General features: G+C 41.4%; 1 protein-coding gene across 2 annotated transcripts in view; it reads right to left on the bottom strand.

Annotated features, from left to right (window-relative positions):
* The window catches only part of SLC17A8 (solute carrier family 17 member 8), a 48092-nt gene extending 34441 nt beyond the window's left edge, over nucleotides 1-13651 (bottom strand). For both annotated transcript variants that reach the window (XM_059081964.2, XM_059081965.2), the window contains exon 1: nucleotides 13551-13651. In XM_059081964.2, coding sequence (XP_058937947.1) covers nucleotides 13551-13651 — 101 coding nt within the window. The remainder of the gene's footprint in view (nucleotides 1-13550) is intronic.
* Between the last annotated feature and the right edge of the window lie 402 nt (nucleotides 13652-14053).

Genomic DNA, 14053 nt, shown 5'->3' with positions numbered 1-14053 from the left:
ATTATCAGGTTATAAAAATAAGTTTATACTTTTGTGTTTTCTCTGAAAGTAAGAAGCAGAAAAACTGCCTATAATTGCATAACATGGAGATAAGTATCAATACTTCAGTGTAATTCCTTCCTATCTTTATTAAAAATAAACTGTTTTCCAACACACACACACACACAAAATGTACCAGGAATTAGGACTTCAACATACAAATGTGGGGGGGACACAATTCAGTTCATAATAATCGCCATCTCTAAAATGGGCTAATGATCATAGCTATCTCATAAGGTTGTTTTAATGATTAAATGATATGATGCATGTAAATTATTTAGTGCAGTGCCTGGTACATAAAAGAGCTTTCTATTAATACATGGTGAGTAGTATTATTATTGCTATTAACAAAATTGTTACCATTCACAAGCTTAGCATCTCTCTATATACATGCAGATGCTTTTTTTTTTTTTTTTTTTTTTTTTTTTTTTTTTTTTTTTGCGGTACGCGGGCCTCTCACTGCTGTGGCCTCTCCCGTTGCGGAGCACAGGCTCCGGACGCGCAGGCTCAGCGGCCATGGCTCACGGGCCCAGCCGCTCCGTGGCATGTGGGATCTTCCCAGACCAGGGCCCGAATCCGTGTCCCCTGCATCGGCAGGCGGATTCTCAACCACTGCGCCACCAGGGAAGCCCCATGCAGATGCTTTGGATGAAAAGTAATACAGACTAACATTCTCAGGCACTGTGGGGTCTTGAGGAGCTTAATTGAAGACAGACCCAGCTGCTGTGCCCTGAGTGCAGCAGGGCTTTGGCTCGAGGACCACACTGTCACGGGCCGCTCTCCAGCAAGCACGGAGCACAGCAGTGATTTAAGGCACACCCTTTCCTGCAAGAGGCAGGACTCCCCAGTGGCCTTGCCAAAACTTGCTAGTACCATGGTGGAGTCTGAGACCCTTCCCACCTAAACTCTCTTCTTTCCCTCTCTCTTATGCGGATAGCATGGTGGTCCGAATGCTCTCCCAGGCTCCCATAGCTCCTTCCCCTTTTCCCTCAATCAATCTCTTGTGCATCTATTCCAGTTTCAGCATCTGCCTCTTAGAGGACCTGAACCAACACAAACACCCTCTGAGGGCATGGTGCCACCTGGGATGTCCTAAGAGCTTCCAGAGGGAGGACACAACAGCATGGGAGTAGATTTCCTTCAGTTTCAGTTTCTCTTGCCTGAAGTGGCAGCTGAGTCACCAGGCTTCAGGTGACCATGGGACGAGGCGTGAGCATGGGTCAACAACTAGAGGAAGTTCCAGAGTTGTTTGTGACTCCTTTGCACATCCTGGGTGTGGCAGGAGCGGCACCCCTATATCAGCTGAAACTTCACTTCCACCAGGGTTAGATTTGATTTGTTTTAAAAACAGAAAAATGGTGAGACATTGCTTGGTACAGCCAAGTTGCTCAGGGAGGAAGATTCCGAACTACCTCACCCTGCTTACTAGAACAAACCAGGCTTTGTGGCAGTCAGCTAACCCAGGGTTGATCGCCAGCTCTGCCACATATATGCTAGCTGTGTGACTTCGGGCAAGTAGCTTGGCCTTTCTGAATCTCACATTTCCTCATCTGTAAAAGGAATATAATGTTTATCTCACAGAGCTGTTGTGAAGATTAAATGAGCCGACACTACCAAGAGGAAAATATTACCACCAGTAAACGAGTAGGTATTGCTTCAGTGTTAGGGACTGTACCATCCCTGATCCTGCCTAAGTGTTTTATACTTTCCTCTATTAGTGCGCTTATCACATGGAGTTAGTTATTTCTTGTCATCAGCACAGTAGGTGTGGAGTAAATATGTGTTGATTTGAGAACATGAATGAATGAAGTTCTCTCCAATAGATTGTGAGCCTGTTGAGGGCAGGAGCCATTTCTTCCTCACCTTTATTCCTAGGGCTCATCATGGTGCCTGGACTCATGAATCCCTAGTCAACTGAATGGAACTGAGGGGTCAATTTTGGGCATCACTCCTGACATACAGCTTTTACAGACAGAGGTAAGCATCTATTCATCCCTGCCCAGTGACAAGTTATTTTTTTTTTAAGGGGTTTGGGGTTAAAAGAATAAATGAGAAAAAGGAACTCCCTTCTTATGAAGTAGAGGACTTCAATCACCCATAAGTGCTGCTTATCATATTTGGTTTTCTATTGATGTTTGCCTGCAGCTGGTCCTTTAGATCAGAGAACCTTCATTCTTTCTAGGGTGACATTCATCGTTGCTGTTTATCCAAATACAGATAGCTGCAGTCTGTGGGCTGGACTGCTAGCTCTTTATATATTAGACAAGTATAGGCCCACGATTCACAAAAACAACTGTCCAGTAAACAATCAAACCCCAGGATTATAATTGCTTAAGATATGCTAACTGGCCTTTAAGTACCTGCAGAACTATACTTCCAATTCAAATATTCCAGTAATCATGGAGCTTTGGTTTTGTTTTGCAGGTAATGAGTTCTATATATGGAGCACAAATTGAGTAGAACTAAAGATCATTTTATGGCTTTAAAAAGTTTATTTACTTACTCTTTTTTTTTAAGATTTTTTTTTTGATGTGAACCATTTTTAAAGTCTTTATTACATTTGTTACAATATTGCTTCTGTTTTATGTTTTGGTTTTTTGGCCACAAGGCATGTGGGATATTAGCTCCCTGACAAGGAATCAAACCCTGACCCCCTGCCTTGGAAGGTGAAGTCTCAACCACTGGACCACTAGGGAAGTCCCTTTATTTACTTAAATCCTAACCCCCAGCACCTCAGAATGTGACTGTATTTGGAGAAAGGGCCTTCAAAGAGGTAATTAACATTAACTAAGGGCCCATATGGGTGGGCCCTAATCCAGTATGACTTGTGTCATTACAAGAGGAGGAAACCTGGACACACAAAGAGACACCAGGAGAGCACATCACCAGAGTAAAGGTCCTGTGAGGACACAGAAAGAAGGCAGCCATCTACAAGCCAAGAGGAGAGGCCTCAGAGGAAACCAAGCCTGCTAACATCTTGATTTTGGAGTTCCAGCTTCCAAAACTGTGAGAAAATAAGTTTCTACCCAGTCTGTGGTACTTTGTTTTGGCAACCAGAGCAGACTAAAACAGTATTCTAATTTGCCTTCCAACGCTCACATTTACATCAGATTGTTTTTCACATAATCATCGAGTCGCTACTCTACTGGAAGAAGGAAGGAAGTTGAAGGATATTGACTACCTTCTACACTGCAGGCACCCTATAAGAGAGAGAGAGGGAGAGATCTTCAAAACAATCTTGAGAACTAGGATTTATCCGCATCTTACAGCTCAGAAGACCAAAACTCAAAAAACAAACAAAAAACCTTGCCCAGGAGTCACCGACTTGCAGTGGGTGAGGTGAAAACATAATCCAGATTTGATATCAAGCCTGCTCCTACATAGGAACTAATCAGAAATCACCTTAAAAATATTAAGTGCCTCACCTAAATAGATATTTTTTAAAGGTTCTTTCTAGAGAAGCAATACTGAAGAAGGATTAAGAGAAATACTGTATGATATCACTTACATGTGGAATCTAAAAAATACAACAAACTAGTGAATAAAACAAAAAAGAAGCAGACTCGTGGATATAGAGAACGAACTAGTAGTTCCAGTGGGGAGAGGGAAAGGGGGAGGGGAAATATAGGGTTAGAGAGAAAGAAGGGATATTATGGGATTATATGAAATCATGTGTGTGAAACTTTTGAAAATTATAAAGCACCGTAGAATTTAAAGAATCTTTCATTTAATTTAAAAAAATCAATTAAAAAAAAGAGACAGAACATGCTCTGTAGTCAGGCAGTCCTGGTCCAATGCTGAGTCTGGTATTTATTAGCTGTGTAACCTTGAGCAAGTTACTTAACCTAACTGAGCCTCAGTTCCATAAATGGAGGATAGAACTCTTGTGAGCACTAAATAAGATAAAGTTTAAAGTACTTGATAAATAATCAATAAATGGAAACTTCCAAAGGAAGGAAGAGGAACTTAAAGTCTGACTCCCAGAGCTAGGTTAGGATTTGAAATAGGATCTCATCAGTGTGGCTTTCAGTGCTCCAGATTCCAAAGGATCTCAAGAAAATGCACCTGGTCAACTCCCACCCAGCCAATACTCTCACAGTACCTGTTTTGGTGTATTTTTTTAAGATATTATTTGCCTCTTCCAGTAGACTATAAACTCATAAAGTCAGGAACCAAGTATCCTTAGTACCCAGCATAGTTTCACAGATTTTGAGGTGTTAGCCTCCGCTGTTTTTGTTTTCCTCCTGGAATTTTACCCTTTCCTGTCCCCTCATAAAAGCAGAGAGTCAGTGCTCCTTATCCAATCAGGGAATGATAAGAAGGGGATAAAGATGGCGGAGCAGGAGGATGTGGAACTCGCCCCCTGCCCCCACCCTATCCCATGAACACATCAAAAATACATCTATATGTGGAACAATTCTCACTGGAAACTGGCAGAAAGACTCCTATACAACCAAGACTGAAAGAAAGATCCACATAGGATCGAGCAGGAAGGGAAGACAAGTGATCAAGTCAAGACCTGTGACCCAGGGAGGGGACTCAGAGGAAAAGGGAGATCACACAGGCAAACATATTGGGTGCCCCAGGCCTGGAGTCCAACACAGGGAAGACAAGTCTTCTTGGTTGGTTGAAGGTCCGGTGGGAAAATGGACAGCAGGGAAAAAAAGACTTAGACTCTATGCTTCTTTATTCCTAAAGCCTAAGCTACAGTGATAAAGCAACAGCCCAATGGCCACATCTGGCCCATAGACATGTTTTTTGTATGGTATGATGCATGTATAGAGTTTTAGGGGTTTTTTTCCAGAATTTGGATTAATTGCCAGAGTTTAAAAGTCAGGGGATTGTTCCAAAAACAAACAAACAAAAACTCTTGGATTTCTGGCTTATTTTGAAAACTGAAAGTCTGTAATTATTAGGTCCACATTCTCTCATGGCTATAATTGACTCTCCTTTTAACTACAGTCCCCACCACTCTCTATTGTCACCTCAACACTGAGCTCAGTTGCCATTTAACATTACACTAGCACTGTTGCTTTCCTTAAAGTTAAGAGGAAAGGAAAACATGTTTTGTACTCATATCTCTATCAGAAGAAGAAAAATAAAAACTAGACTGCGAACAATCATAAGAAGTAGACAACCATCATTTATGGTTACCCAATGTCTAACTGCCACTTGATGTTTTGAGCTCTGCCTTACCAGCAGAGAAAACTACTTTTCCTATGCTCTCTTGTAGCTATGATGTTAGCTATGACATGGACTCTGCCAAATCAGAAGTGTGTGTGTGAGATTTAGGTGCCAAAGGAAGTAGCAAGAGGAGGATGCAGTATGCAGGGGAAATGGCAATGCAAATGGTGACACATGCAATGGTGGAGGCAGCTAGCTGGTTCCTCTGTGACTCTGGGGCAGAATTCTGGAAAATAATTAGTACCTAGAGACAAGCATTGGTAGTGGCTTTATTTTATTTAGAACATACTAGTGATATGATATAATATGTTCTCTGTTGCCTTTTTACTGCAGGTAGAGTGTCCAGATCTGGTCCTCCCAAGGAATCTGAAAGCTTACTAATATGCTTTACTAAATTTCCTTTACTAAATTCCACCTTAGCTAGAGTGGATTCTCTTGACTGCAGCTAAGAACTTTGAATGATACTGCATAGTTCTTTGTGGAAGTAGAGACTATTTCTGTGTGTTGACATCTAAAATGTGTCTTTGTCATAAAATACAATGTGGCCTGCTTCACTCTATAGGTATTGAGTCTATGGTCCTAGCACTAACCTTGAAGAAGCACTTAGAGGACTTGGTTATTGTAAAGATATTTGTGGGAAATTGGGGAAAGAGAAAATAAGCCCTAGATAAGGAAATCTACTGCCAGACTAGGAGAAGATAAGAGATGGTTAGAAGACAGAGGTGAAGGGTCTCAAAGCTGAAGGGTCCTCTGCCCTGCTGCTTGGAAAGACCCCTGAGGTGCGGAGTCCTTAAGAGAATGTCGTTCTAGGAAGCAAACCCTAAGAATAAGATCTTAGAGTTTGATAACTCACTAACTGGTTGGGAGTGAAGACCCCAACACTGATGGTAGGTGAGTGTTGATAGTTCCCAGTATGTGGTACCAGTGCAAATGCTAAGACTTTCAGCTGTGGTGAACTGGGCTGGGATACAAGTAGAAGGAGATGCAGTGGTTCATGCAATATCTCTGCTACTTTGGGGGTATAGGAGAAATAGCAATTTCTCCACAGAGTTGAGTGGCTATTGTTAAATGCCACTGATGCTCTGAAGAAAGAAAATAACAGGATTAGGGCAATCAATTACCAATTTAAAAGAAAAAGTGAGCATCTGTCACTTCCTTGTCAGCCTTTAAAGAGACCCTCATCTCCTGCAGTTGGAGGGCAGACATAACTGAAGATCAGGCACAAGACTTCGTTTGTAAAAATGGCAGAATCCCCTCTGGGTGTGGGCTGGACTTAGTGACTTGCTTCCAAAGAATAGAGTATGGAAAGAGAAGAAACCTGGCAAACACGTCCTTAACCAAGCAGTCAAGGTTAGCATCACTAGTGATAAGTTATGTTGATACAACGTACCCCTCCCCCATATGATGTGATGAGAAGAGCATTTCACCTTTGTAGTGTTCTTCCTAAAAACTCACAATCCTAGTCTAATCATGAGAGAAATATCAGACAACTCAAAATGGGGAACATTCAACAAAATGCCCAACCAGTATTCCTCAAAACCATTCAAATCACGAAAAACAAGAAAAGGCTGAGAAAGAGTCACAGATCAGAGGAGACATGATGACTAAGAGCAATGTGGTACCTTGGATTGGATCCTGGAACAGGAAAAAAGACATTAATGGAAAAACTTATGAAATTTTAATGAAGTGTTGGAGTTGAATTAGTAATGTACCAATGTTGGTGTCTTAGTTTTGACAACCGTTCCATAATAATGTAAGATGTTAATATTAGAGGAAACCAAGTAAGGCGTAATAGAAAATCTCTGTACTATATTTGCAACTTTTCTGTGAATCTAAAATTATTCTAAAACAAAAGCTTAGTTTTTAAAAAAATAGCAGAACTCCAGAGAAGGTAGAATTCTGAGGCTGGGGAGGTCTCTTACACCCAAGCTGAGATCCTGATAAGAAATGGGACCCTAAGAACTTGGGATGCTAGGATACCTGAGTGCTGGGTTAAAGGGTAGATGCACTTGAACATCTAAAGCCCTAGATTCCTCTGACCCCTCTGGACCTGCAGACGCAGCCATGCTTCTTTTTGGAAGACAGATATCCCTCCTCCTTTTACTTGAAAACTAGCCTCAAACGGAGCAGGTGATTTATGAGATGACTCTGATGCTCTTCAAGATCTTCTCCCACCTCCCTTTCTGACCACCAGACTGATAATTAGCACTGAGTCCCAGGCTGGGAAAGATTAGGCAAATATTGGGTGTGCCTGCCAATGGAGGAAGGGGTTATACACCAACAAACAAGCAGGATCTGACTAACATTTACCAGCAGGAAGCAGGAAAGTATGCCTGGGAATGGATTCTGAACGTGCTGGCTCTGAGGGAGATGTAGGGATAATAAAATTGGATAAGGGAGAGTTTGTCAATATGAAGGTTAGGTTGAATTCTGCTGCCCTCAAAGGATAAGTTCAAGTCCTAACTTCTGATACCTGTGATCCTGACCTTACTTGGAAATGGGTTCTTTGAAGATGTAATCAAGTTAAGACAAGGTCACACTGGATTACTGTAGACCCTAATCCAATGACTGGTGTCCCTATAAAAAGAGGGAGCTTTGAACACATAGACAGAGAAACCCAGGGGGAGAAGGCCATTTGACCACAGAGGCAGAGACTGGAGTGTTGTGTCTACACGCCGAGGAAGGCCAAGGATTCACCAGCAACCACCAGAAGTGAGGAAGAGGCAAAGATGAATCCTCCTTCAGAGCTTCAGAGAGAGCGTGGCCCTGCTGACAGCTTGAGTCTGGGCTTCCAGAACTGTGAGAGAATAACTTGAAGCCACCAAGTTTGTGGTGTTTTGTTACAGCAGCCCTAGGAAACATGCAGGGGGCATTCCCCCGTGACACAGGATTTAACATACTGGCAAAGGCCAAGAAAATGATTCTAATGAGCTCTTAGTGTGGCTCTCAGAAACTTAGACCAAGTAGAGATGCCAAGAGGAGGTTGATGACTTTAAAAATATAATTGTGCATTAATTTCTAGTAATCAGTGCATTGTGGTCAGAGATTAGGGCTGCTATGATTTTTTAAATAACTTGAGAGCTTCTTGTGGTTCAGTAATTGAGCAGAGCACATCTTTGAAGCAGATTTGACTATCAGTGACTTCCTCCTTTCGGTTTGACCATGAGTGAATTCCCCCTGTGAATAAGAAGGAAGGAAGGAAGGAAGCCAATTTATGGCAAAGGAGGTATAGCAGAGGTACATGACAATGGGATCCACTGGCTCTACCACCTACCCCGCACCTTCCAGGAGCTGGCCACCTGCCAGAGCTGAGGAAGCCTCTTAAAGAAGCAGGTGAGGCATCAGCTTAGAGATAAATCTCTGGGAGGATAGGGTGCTACCCTTCTGGATGCAGTATATTCCATAAACCAACAATTATTGTATGGCACTCTGCCCCCAATAGGTAGAATACATGGGTCTGAGAAACAAGGGGTTAGAAGCAGGGGTGGCCCCACTCACCATCATTCCCGGTAACCCAATTGAGGACTACCTCATCTCTTCAACTTTAGGCTCTGTGGATCCAGAAGTGCTAATCCCGAAGAAGAATTCTTCCGCTTGGGAATACAATGAAAATCCCATTAAGTATATGGCTATGACTGCTGCCCAGTCATGGTGGGGTCCTCACACCAAGAGCAAAGGGGAAGGCCGCGGTCACCATTGTAGCAAGGGAGATTGATCCTGTTAGGACCATTGCTTCATCACAGGAGCAAGAAGACATATGTTTGGCATTCAGGGCATCCACTAAGACATCTCCTGATACTGCCTTATCCAGTGTAACTCAAATACAGCAACCATAACTCACAGGGTCTTGGAGAAGCTGTACCTGGATGGAGTGAACTGAATGTGAGAAGCAAGTGGATCTGTATGGTGCAATGAGTGCACAGCCCAGGTCTCTTTTCTCAAGCCAGCACACTTCTACAGCTGCTAATCGCCTGCAACTGCTCACTTCTTAGAACTGCCCACCATTACATGGCCTCCATTATAAACCTCCATCCCTGCCAGGGTACCCACAGTCAATGACTGACTGATGCAGAGACATAAAAGATTGGTCCCTTTGCTCAAAGGGACAACCCAGTGCCAGTTATACCCCAGAGCTTTCCACTGTGACCTGGCCCCTGTGCGTTACCTGAGATCACATCTTTGCTTCATTTTCTCCTTTCCTATCCTGCTTTACTCCCTCTCTTCCAATTTTTCCAGGAAGAGCTCTCCCTCAATAAATCACATCCAGACACACGCACCACGATGTTCACTGCAGCACTATTTACAATAGCCAGGTCATGGAAGCAACCTAAATGTCCATCAACAGAGGAATGGATAAAGAAGATGTGATACATATATACAATGGAATATTACTCAGCCATGAAAAGGAACGAAAGTGGGTCATTTGTAGAGACGTGGATGGGCCTAGAGACTGTCATACCGAGTGAAGTAAGTCATAGGGAGAAAAACAAATATCGTATATTAACACATACATGTACAATCTAGATGATCTTATTTGCAAAGCAGAAATAGAGACACAGATGTAGAGAACAAATGTATGGATACCAAGGGGGAAGGGGGAGGTGGCATGAATTGGGATTGACATATACACATTATTGATGCTATGTATAAAATAGATAACTAGTGAAAACCTACTGTAAAGCACAGGGAATTCTACTCTATGCTATGTGGTGACCTAAATGGGAAGGAAATCCAAAAAAGAGGGGATATATATATATACATATAGCTGATTCACTTCACTGTATAGTATAAACTAACACAACATTGTAAAGCAACTATACTCCCGTAAAAATTAATTCAAAAGAAAAAACAAAAGCTGGCACAGGAACGGGTCCAGGGAGCTCCAGTAAGAGTGCAGAGTGTGGCTGGAGTGGGGTGAGGCAGGCAGTGAAGGTCAGAGATGAAGTCAGATTTCTCAAAGTCCTACAGATCATGTAGGACCTTGAAGGCCATTGAAAGGACACTGGCTTTCACTCTGAGTGAGGTGGGAAACTGGGTGGGGGGGGGAGGCATTAGTGGTTAGCAGGGGAGAGATTCTGTTTTAATAGAATCACCCTGACTGCAACCATGGGAGCAAGTTGCCTGAGGTTGTGCAGGCAGAAAGTAAATGATGCCACGGCAATTGGAATCCAGGATCACCTGATCTCAGAGCCTGGTCTCACAGACTAGCCTTTGTCTATGGAGCAGACAGTGCGCGGCTGGTACATACATTCAGTACACAACCGCTGAATGCTGAAGATGAACACAATACAGGGATTGGTACCATCACTTTAAAGGGGAGATATGAACACCTAAAAGGAGACCAGACTCTCGCTCAGTCTCCCTTGGGGAAAGCCTTCTATACTATAACTAATTAGGATAAAAGCCCATGCTTGCCTGAAGATCCAGAGGTTGCTGGCTATTTTGCAGCCCAAGTAAGTCCCTAAGCCTAAGTGAGTGGTTACATTTCAAGACATCACGTGGGAAGAGTGGACAGTTAATTAGAGTGCAGCACAGTGTAGTGATTAAGAATGGTGGGCAGAAATGTCTGGTCTGAAACCCAGCTCTGCCACTTATAAGCTGTGGGCAATTTACTTAACCTCTCTGTGCCTCAGTTTTCTCATCTGTAAAACCATGATTATAATTGGCCCTACCTCACAGGATTGTTAATAGAATTAAATCATTTTATGGTACCTGGAACATACTAAGTGTTTATTAGTATCATTTATTACACATAAGCAATTAGAGGGTACTCATCATCAAAGTTGAAAAAAATCTGTATATCAGTTTTTGGACATTAATTTCCAAATGTAATGCTGTCTATCTGTTCCAATACTGGACGATAAGTGAATGCATCATCTTTCTTCCTACATTTGAAAAATATTATTGTACCTTTAGCTGATGAATTGTTCAGCTGCTTCTTATCAATGACTGTTCTCCAGAAAGATTAATAATGCCTGGCTCTAATCAGCCCCGTGTGCAAACTTCAGATGCTTTCCTGTGCATTTGCCACTCCCCTGACCAAGAGGAACACTCCGTGATTAAAAAACATCTAAAAATTCCATCTAGATGATGATCTCAGCCTTAAACATTATTAGACATTTATGATTTGTACTGATTGCTAAGTTAGAAAGTCGGGATTTCTAACTTCCCAATTTTCCTGCCCCTTACAAAACAGAAAACAGTTCTTTAAGGTCTTTTTTTTTTTTTTTCACATTGGATTCTGTCAACTGGTTTTATGTAAAAATCAATGAGGGGAGGGAATGTCCATTACATGCCAGGCTCTGGGCAAGGCACTTTATATATAATTATCTTATAGACTTGAGGTTAACACCAAGTGCATGGCAGAGCTGTTTTTGCTGGAGGAGCCCTAATTCTGGAGTGCTGCTCAAAGACCACTAGAGCTGAGGATCCGTCAACTTAGACTGACAGTCAATTAATGCCTTTTTTTCCCCTTCCTTTGCCAATCGTGTCTCTCTAGGGATCAGTGAAAGAAGAGGTGCAAGTTTGGCTTTATTCTAAAAACATTCATTCTACAATTATGACAACAATGATAGTGTCTAGCATTCATATAGTGTATTCTCTATCTCCAGAACTGTGTTAGCTGCTTTTTTATTGTTCCATGATGCAGTTCAGAGGAAACTCGAGTCCTAGACACATAACTTAACTTGGGGTTGAGGTCACACAACTTGGAAATTACTAATTTTGTTATATCCCTAAGTAAACCAATCTGGCAAACAAAAGGATCTTCAAGTTTGGATCATACAATCAAACACAGTAAAACCAGCATTTAGGATAAGTCCCTTACTGAAAAAAGTGATTAAATTTTAAAAAACAAAGTTGGAAAACAACACTCCTAAGTACTTTTGGTTGAGTATTTTATAAACTAAGGCACAGAGTTTGGTGATTGTAATGGTGACTAGTCCAAAGTCGTGGTTTTTATTCCTGACTTTGTCGGATTCCTCTGTCATCACTTGAATATGCCAATTAAGCCACTGTGCCTTCCTTTAGCATTTTTAATCAAATGAACACCACCATAAGATGTTACCTGGGAATGCTCAATGGAAGGATAAAACACTCTTAAAAGAATAGGTTATTGTAATCATTTCCTGTGTTTGGCTGGTTTATCCTGCTGTCACTGAGGTAGGTTTTCATCTATACATGATAATTCAGTGTAGTTCTGATGGAAAGTTTTTTGTTTTTAATTACCAAAATAATAAGGTGCCCAACCCAGTTCTCCTGCTAAGCTCATCAAGAGTGATACAATGGAAAATTTAACACTGACAGGAGCCCCTGTGTTATAAAATACAAGAAATGGAATGAATCTCAGTGTGCCTAGAAATAGTCCTTCAAATGCTAGTTTTTAAATTTAAGAGAAAACATAGATAGAAAAGTTAAAAGGAGATGCTAGGTGGCATTTTTCACTCACCAGGATTAGAAATAATTATAAAAAACTTATCAAGAATATTTTCACATTTATTTATGTCAGAGGGATTAAAGGAGTCATTTTACCTTGCACATAAGGACTGCTTATTAATTCATCTATAAGACCTAGGAAGGCATTTACTATGTCTACTTTTAAAAATCACAAATTAAAATATCACATCATTTCATTCATTTATGGCAAACTCTCTTCCAATGGTAATATATTTTACTTTTTAAAAAAAGATTTATTTTTTGGTTTGGACAAAAACTTTCAATTCAATGATAGTACTTAACACGTTCCCACTTAATCATGTAAGATTTTCTGCTTTAAATACTAATTTTTAAAGTTACTTTTTCACACCATTGTGTAATTATCTTTCTCTTTGAAAACTACCCAATCAAGAACCACTTTATATAGTTTATATTACAAGCTACACAATTTGCAAATACCTAATTTTCATTTATAGTGAAAAATGAAGTGAAAAATTCTTAAAAATTATTTCAGCTCAGAGCATAACAATATAAAGTAGTTCCTGATTTTGTTATTAGTATTGAATTAACATGAAATATTATCTCCCTAAATCTTTTCTAATTCAATGCCAAACACACAATAATGCAATATTACCATCTCCAATAAGTGCTAATCCTACTGTATAAGCAGAATGTTTGTCTTGATGTTTTCCTAATTCAACCTTATCGTTTTGATGCATCTTTTCCTCTAGGCACATAGTCCTTTGGAGAGAGAAGGGGCTCCAGAAGCCCTTTAATCTGACCCACTCGCTCCTTTTTTAAATGTGGCTTTAAAAACATGAGGCAAACTCTTTCAAACACCAGCAATGTGAAGCTACTCAGAAAGAAACCTAAAGTTTGCATTCAGACTTTACCTTTGTAAAATCCCCAGCGAATCCCCCACAGCATTTTTCACTCCTTCCTTTCCAGGTTTCAGAATTTTTTCTTTGAAGGTATCAAATGCTTTAAAAGGCATTTTGAAAAGGGGGTATCTCCAAGCCGTCAACAGTCAGTCTCGGAAATTGTCATCCTTTCTCATTTCCAGCGTGGGGACCACTCTGCTTTCCTCGACGAACACCTGGAAGTCAGTTCTCATACAGGTGACTACTTAAAATCAAAAAGAAGATGAAACCCAGCCCAGATCTTTCAAGATGAGACAACACCCCCTGCCAAAAAAAGGAGAGGCCAAGTGGTGTGTGACTGGGAATTCGGCCCCTCTCAGCTCCCAGCTCAGCAGCAGCCTGTGGTGCTGTCTCAGGCAGCCGCTCTCAGGCTGAGCGCAGCCCGGCTCCTGCCCTGGGCTGCAGCTGGAGAAGCTAAAGTGGGCTCCAGCCCACAAGGTGTCCCGAGACCAGCGACAGCATCTGCAGCCTACCTC

The sequence above is a fragment of the Kogia breviceps genome, chromosome 12 (assembly GCF_026419965.1).
Source record: "Kogia breviceps isolate mKogBre1 chromosome 12, mKogBre1 haplotype 1, whole genome shotgun sequence".
NCBI classification, from domain to species: Eukaryota; Metazoa; Chordata; class Mammalia; order Artiodactyla; family Physeteridae; genus Kogia; species Kogia breviceps.
This window is presented reverse-complemented; position numbering and strand designations above follow the sequence as displayed.